The following is a 7,596-nucleotide window of genomic DNA, read 5'->3' as shown; positions in this document are numbered from 1 at the left end:
TGGCCCAAACGAACCCAGATTGATATGGTGAGAATTAATATACTCTTTCAATAACAAAATAAGTGACCACGCCTGGGATTTATTCTAATACACCTAATACGTGTAGAAGTGGTGACATTTGTGTCCTGCAGGATTAGTCGGTGATCTAAGTGGCTATGATCGATACCCAAGGCCATTCAAAAGTAAGAACTCAAGGAGACTTTGATCCTCGAATTGGATAAAGGGTTCCTAACAAAGCCAATTGATTTTCAAACAAGCTAGCAACAATGCACCCCACGACAAGCGAGTGTCAGCTCGTGAAACAAATCATTTCTTCCGTTGCTTGTTCATTCAGCTAGCTTTGCTCCTTCACTTCTAAACTCGGCTAAGCAAGTGAGCTGGCTTTTTTGCCTTACTTTGTAAGAGTTGAGTTTTTACTGTTCCAACGAGACTGATCCACATAAAAAATAAAAATTCAAAATTCATCCAATCAACATAATCATGATATGATGTTTGCATAAATGAGAAAACGAGCTTTTGATCGAATATTTCAAACCACTCCTCCATCCCATCTCAGCAGTACTAAACTATGGCAAAAAAATTTATAATAAAAAAAAAATCGTGCAAAATTATGATCACCACTTTGAGAACCAAAGAGGAATCTGATCAAATAAAGTCTGATCACATAAAGAACCTCCACGCCGCATATCAGTCACATTTTTCACATAAGGTCAATTATTACAGTCCCCATTGTGCTCACTAATACGATAATAATAATTATATGTCAAGCAAATACAGTTTATACTGAATTCCTACCACACTCGTCATACTTGTTTGGATATATTTTCTTACTTGACATACTTGGTGAACCAATCCAATAGGTTCTGATGGGCCTCTTCAGCACACTTCACAGCTGCTTCATCGTCGGGACTGTATCTTACAGTCCATCCGTGTGCTACCCCAGGAAATATCTTCACATAGCTATCAACCTGTAGAATGCCAACAGTTCTAAAATCGTTGATCCATATAAAAAATTTAGAGCAGAGCTTATATTGCAATTATTTTCTTATCAAAGAAATTGATGTAATTATATATAACACTCGAAAAAATGACATAGACACACGAAAAGAAAAGCTAATTCAATCACCCACTGTTCAAGTAGGTGCCAACTTAGCTAAGTTGGGAAGGTGTGTGGAGTATCGTTGTCTCTAAGTTACAGATCAAATTAACTATTGTCCAACATAATACGTGTAACATTCTCTAAACTCCAAAATGTATATTATAATATACATTATGAGAGAGGATCTTAGCCAGGTTTCTATCTTTGGTTGTGCAAATAGGACTAAAGGTAAATATTTGCAAGTTTTTATTGCCATTTAGTGAAGTTCTGGAGATAATAATGGGAAGGATATTGCATGCCCAGTTTATTAATACTCATCTTAGTATGGTTTTAAAACTTGTCTTGACGTCTCGTCTCGTCTGTGAACGAGACCAAGTCATCTCAGACGAGTTTTCCGATACGTTTGAGCCGTCTTGTTCTACGATGAGAAAAATGAACTTGGGTATTAAATCTCATCCAATACATTGACTTGTCCATCGTCTTGTTGCTGGACGATACCAAGACGACTCGGGCGATACGTCTCGGATGGGTTATGAAACCATGCATCTTACACACCCAACATATTTATTAAGAGAATCACATTCCCAACTTTCTTATTTTTCTATCAAGCAGAGATGATAAGTATACACCAATAATCAAGTTAAAAGAGTAGTAGATACCTAGACTAACCATAAAAAATCTGTGTTTCTCACCTCCGGTTTGGTGGATAAAATCTCCTCAAACTGTTTCAAGAGCTCTGGTGGAGAAATTTTGTCGATCTCAGCACCCAATATAGCAAGGGGGGCCTTGACCTCTGCAAAACGTGTGCCCAATCAGTTTTCAATAGGTCTAACTCTTAATTCATATCCGACTCAGCAGTGACCATAAGAAGCGAAGAACATAAAATCTCCGTGACCAACAAAACAGCCAAAAGAGTAAATCTTAAGTAGTTAGGTGTAAGTTGAAATGACCAAAATATCCATTAAGCACTCCTTCCTGCCTCACATTGTAGGTTTGTTAGCAAAATTAAGAACATGGATCCTCCAAATTCACCACACTTACCACTCAAACTTCTAGTTTTATGGCCGCTTAACACCTTTAGGGGTGGGCTGGGGCCCAAGGTCTCCAGTGAACAAAATAGGCCAAAGTCAAAATGGGGATTTAAAAAATATTATGGATTTCGCTAATTCAGCCAATTGACTGAGTAGCGAAAAATGCCTCTTTTACTTTACAGATTTGAAGAGAACATAAACGAAATAAGAGAAATGCTAGCAAATAGCAATCTCCCCCTCAACACCACCATCGCGACCCCACCTTTTTGCCCCCCTCCCACCACTCGCTCACATACACACGCACAACGTAAAATGAAAAAAAAAAAAAAAAAAAATCTCTCAACCCAACACCACTTTCACTTCACCTTTCCACCACTTATGGTCATAGATAGAAAAAGAAAGATTGAGATAACTGGAAGAAAATGGAAAGAAAAATATATAAATACAAGAAAAAAGAAAGCATGTCAATTTTGTTGTCTTTTAGTGGGGTATAAAGGTGCAACAACCACTTGGGCTTTCGTTGCTAGCATTTCTCATGAAATATTATTCTTCTTGTTGCCAAACATGGATATTGATGCCATAATTGATCAAGGCCAACAATTTTTCATCCTCAAAACCCTTAAACATCGCTAAATGACACCAAAATATTGGAGTCCAGAGAAAAACATCCATACCCTTGATATCATCAACAGTGACGAGTGAAGGATGCAGCATTACCGCAGCCTTGATGTCATCGGACTTTGCTATTTGTGCGACTACCTTGGCTGAGAAGAATTGAAAATGTCAAATCTTAGTCAGGTTCAGCAGGCTTAGCAAACACTTTATATCTATTATTTGAGATCTCAAAGCCAAAATTTTCCAAACTGTTGAGCTTTTAAGGACGAAATTATGGAGAAAGAAATCTCACCACCCCAGCAAAAGCCAGCAGCACCAACGGCAGATATGCCTTTACATTTTAGAGCAGCAAGAACTGGTTTGGCATCTTCAGCAGCTTTGTCCTACACGAATGGTTACAACAAGGCTTCAGATGCTCAATATTTAGCATAATAAATCTGCTCCAACATATATCATTTAGGTTAGAAACTAACCGCTCCATGAGATTCTAACCATGCCATTATAGGCTTATCAGCATCGGGTACATACGGATCCCCGTAAAAAAAGTCAGGGACCACCACATAGAATCCAGCCGCTGCAATTTTGTCAGCAAGCTTCCTTTAAGAAACAATGTGGCAGATATAAGTTTTCGAAAGTATACACTTTAATGCTTATAAAGCACTTCATAAATATATCTCATGCTACCAGGAAGAAAATCATAGATAAAAAATTTCATGATTTCTAGTTCAATATCTACCAAGACATTCACCAGGGAAGCAGAAGCACTTTTGGAGGAAGCTAACAAACATTAAGAAATTGGTCACTCTAATTATTTAGTTTATCATTGATAAACATATTTTAATCAATTCATTCAAAACATAGTTTTGCTATAGATATATTCAAAAAATTGACGAAAATAAATTATTTTCAATAGGATTGAACCTATACCAAAAGATAGAAGATCTTTATCCCACCCATTAGACAATGAACGATTTTCGTTCCTCTTCATTTTTCAGGGGGAAAAAAAGAATTGGATTGGATCGTAAGTGAAAGAATTTAGGAAATAAAGATGCTTTGGTAAACTGATCTGAAAAAAAAAAAAGGGAAGAAAAGATGCTTCGTTATCAAAGGAAAGAAGCTTGAGACTTAATTTTTGTAAGGAAATGTTAATAATATATATATATATACTTGTACGATGTCTCCCTTGCAAGATGTCAAAAAATGTCAGTGCGAAACAACTTGTACTCTACTATTTGTGGTTGCTCATTTCCACCCCTTTGCAAACAGAACAAAGAAGTCTTACCCATATCTTTCCACCCTCCTCAAAGGGAGCTCTTCTTCTATTTGACAAATTTAACTATTTCAGTGACTTCTTGTTTTATGGAAGTATTACAGACAAGTAAATGAAAATTTTGAACAAATTTCCCTTCAATGATGTCCTGGTGCATTAAAATACAAGTCATTTTAAATATCACTGGCATTTAAAAATAGAACATGCAACACAGATTGAAATTCTATAGGACTCCTCATGTTAGTCTCTGCAAGGACTTGTGCTTTGTTCTTGGTAACATTCATGGTTTCCTGATTGAAAAATATATAGATTCCCATAAACCGGATGTATAAACTCATGTGAAGGTTTAGATATTAAGTTCACCACACTTTAAGAAAAGTAAGAACAGACACTCCATTAGTTAAAGAAGGCATTTCAATGAAATTCTTATGATCAATTTCAATCCCCCCCCCCCCCCTCCAACTTTCCTAAAATTGTCAGTTATCAAAACACAAAGCTAAGAACACAGAAGACATTTTATTTTTTGGGTACTAAACATACAATTCGGACAAGTATTTACATCTGGATAAAAATGAGGTGAACTCCCGACAATAAATATGAGCTACTATGAATATGTTTGCACCATCATATTCAAATTAGAAACCTTTTACATTAGGTGGTGACATATAGATTCAAAATGAAGATGTGAGAACAAAAAACCTGCTAATAGTCTATCATTGAGTGAATTGCAACCAACAAACAAAAAACAGAATCAATTGGAGAAACCCAAAATAACTATGTCAAGATTTCATATAGACCATGAAACTACTATCAATTAGTTCTAAGAGCAGAGATGAGAATTTGACATACCTCAAATTTGGTGCTTCATATCCTGTAAAAGACAGGTCATTTGTGTAAGATAAAGATTAGAGCAACAAAAATGATGATGACATAGATAAAGCTAATAACTAATACATTACTACATAACCCATTCTTATATCATTTATGCCAAAAGCCAGCACAACACTAATATTAATGTGTTATCCTAAAACCTCAATTTCTTTTTGCCAAATCAAATTCTATTTCCAATCCAATTTTTACTAAAAAGTTAAAACAAATATTCATCTTTAAAAGGTGAATATAATGTTTATGGCATAAAATTCATAAAATAATAAAAATGAACAACATTACAGTTTTGATAACTCAAGATAAAAGAATTGTCATATTAAGCGTCGAGACCGCAAGTATAATCAAGAAGCACATGAAAACATTAGAATCTCGCAAATTATGGGAAATGAGAACAACCTAAGAATCAGTATCATCTACGCTTATCTCAAATACTAGGTTGTCATGATGAATCTTATTTCATCGTATATTCAGTTATGACGTAGTCTTTATATATTTTCATATCCACATCACACTTTGCCTTCCTTTTGAAATTTTTGGAGCCTTTGACATGCACTATAGCATGTTGTTTCACGGTCCCATTGTTGGTTTTTATTTTAACATGGAAGTTCAAATAAGATAGAAAATAAGGGAGAAGATGTATAAAATTTGAAATGGATGATGGTGGCAAGTAGCGAGACACCTCAAACAAGGCCATGGGCTTGAGATGAATATCCTTTAAACCCTTACAAGGGAAACTTCTAATTCTCCCCCAATGGAGATACACAATGCTCGAGGCAACCACCAATCCAAAAGAGAGAGAACAAGCGTTGACTGAAGACATTGTACACAATAAGTTAATGGTGAAATGGGATTCATGTTTCCAACCCCAGAAATTGGGATAAGGTGTACAAGATGATTCCATCTCAATTGTGCTCATTCTGGAACTAGAACTAATCAGTATTATGAGGAGACCAATTACAATAGAAATTGGTACATAATTATCATAAAACTTTCAAATTCAGATCCGATCTATAAGAAAGAAATCTCTATGTGGCAAGTATTATAAAAAGAACCCAATCAATATTTCTCAAAACCCAACATTACAGACTACAAAACAAACAAGACCCACTTGATAAAACAAGGAAAAATTGAGATTGAAACCAAAATATCAGAGATTAAAAGAAGAAAATCGAAGGGGGTAGTTACCAAAAACGTCAGAAATGAGAAGAACTCCATGCTTGGAATCAGGAGATCCAGCAACATAGGTCTTGAGTCCTCCAATCTCCTCAACATTACCACCTCCAGGGCTTGAACTAAGTGTAGGTGGGTTCTCGCAGCACTGAGGGCCTGACATCTCTTTTCTCTTCCAATCAAACAGTAACAGAGGAAAAATGCTAGATGTTTCGGGAGTTTAGGTGGAGTGTGTAGTTTTATAAGAGAAAAAAAGGTACATAGGTGTATTTATTAGAACTGACAGATACCTGTCTCTGGGTGTTGGTTTCCCTTTGATTGCCACGTGGAGCGTTCTTGGACCCACTTAGGCACTTATCCCGACAAGATTCTTTCTTGAACAAATGAAACACTCTAAAAGTAATGGCGTCACTACTAACGTCATTACTTAATGGATAAATTACACTTTGACCCTCTGTTGTTTGGCATAATTTCATTTTTACCTCCTAATACCTCCCTTTCACAGATTCACTGATGGATTAAAATTCATATGTTATTTTACTGTTTTACCCTCTTATTTTATATTAAAAATAAGTTTTGAAATAAAAATTAAAATGAAAATTTTAATTTTAAAAATGAATAGAAAGAGCAAAATGGTCTTTATAACAAAAACCTGACAGTTAGGTAGAGAAGAATTTGACCAAGGGATAAGAAAACCCCTTAGTTAACTATAAGGATGGTAAATACAATTATCAAAATACTACAGGGTTAAAATGAAATATACCAAACTACAAGGGTCAAATTGTAATTTACCCTAATTTAATTTCTGAATTACATAGATCTGATTTTTTTTTTTTAAATCTAAGCGAAAAAAAAATCATATTTAAAAATAGAATAATCCTCATATCTCACTTGTACAGGAACCATAAATGTTTTTTCAGTCATATCTCGATGAAAAGTATCTATGGTTGCAAACACACTTCCACGTAGGAATGTACAAATTACCTATTACCCAACCTAGAACCGAACCTAGATCGAAATCGAATTGGACCAAAATGAAAATTTTTGGTATCCGATTTCTACCCCCGAAAATCGGATCGAATCATAATCGAAAAAGGACTTGAAAACTAAATAAGTAATAATATGTATATTTTTATTAGATTTAGCATAAATACGAACTTGGCGGGTTGGTAAGATGTGTTGGCTTACCCTATCGCAAGTTCAAATGTCTTAGAACCCACTTCAAAACACTTTTGTTTTAAAAATATTTAAGTGGATTTTGGTTTTATCTGAACCGAATGGAAATTGAAAAATACCCGAAATTTTCAATTTGGTTTAGTTCTACCCGAATGTACATGCCTACTTCCACAAGAAAGTTGAGATGGGAGATACATTTTTGAGGTCAATCCAACATGACTCTCAAAAGTAATTAGTGATTGAACTCCAAAATTTAAAGGTGTGAATTTACTATTCGTAACTTTCTCAATTGTTCAAAATAGCTAGAGGGGTGAAAAAAAAAAGTGTTACACTACTCCCACAATATT

The 7,596-nt window shown here is 35.1% G+C and overlaps 1 protein-coding gene across 2 annotated transcripts; it reads right to left on the bottom strand.

Moving 5' to 3' along the window:
* On the bottom strand, positions 1 to 6,298 carry LOC147402342 (endo-1,3;1,4-beta-D-glucanase-like). Of its 2 annotated transcripts, XM_086443954.1 has the most exons (8): positions 6,089 to 6,298; positions 4,865 to 4,886; positions 3,219 to 3,342; positions 3,038 to 3,128; positions 2,805 to 2,894; positions 1,792 to 1,892; positions 832 to 968; positions 1 to 430 (listed from the first exon to the last, which is right to left on the bottom strand). In XM_086443954.1, the coding sequence occupies exons 1-8, from the start codon at positions 6,234 to 6,236 to the stop codon at positions 355 to 357; spliced, it is 789 nt and encodes a 262-aa protein (XP_086300080.1). In that variant the 5' UTR covers positions 6,237 to 6,298; the 3' UTR covers positions 1 to 354. The 2 variants fall into 2 exon arrangements, with proteins under 2 accessions (XP_086300080.1, XP_086300081.1); XM_086443955.1 differs by lacking the exon at positions 1 to 430 and having other exon boundaries at positions 622 to 968; positions 6,089 to 6,296.
* Between the last annotated feature and the right edge of the window lie 1,298 nt (positions 6,299 to 7,596).

Source organism: Akebia trifoliata, chromosome 5, assembly GCF_017979445.1.
Source record: "Akebia trifoliata isolate Shusen 1 chromosome 5, ASM1797944v1, whole genome shotgun sequence".
Lineage (NCBI taxonomy): Eukaryota > Viridiplantae > Streptophyta > Magnoliopsida > Ranunculales > Lardizabalaceae > Akebia > Akebia trifoliata.
Note: the sequence above shows the minus strand (reverse complement) of the source record. Positions and strands in the feature narration are given on the sequence as shown.

Bases quoted from the DNA above. Each gene is read 5' to 3' on its own strand.
- LOC147402342 (XM_086443954.1), bottom strand. From the start codon at position 6,236: ATGTCAGGCCCTCAGTGCTGCGAGAACCCACCTACACTTAGTTCAAGC. The intron at 2,895-3,037 runs GTGAGATTTCTT...AATTCTTCTCAG, and splicing joins TGCTGGCTTTTGCTGGGGTG to CCAAGGTAGTCGCACAAATA. The intron at 431-831 runs GTAAGAAAATAT...TATGTGGATCAG, and splicing joins TGGTTCACCAAGTATGTCAA to TCTCGTTGGAACAGTAAAAA.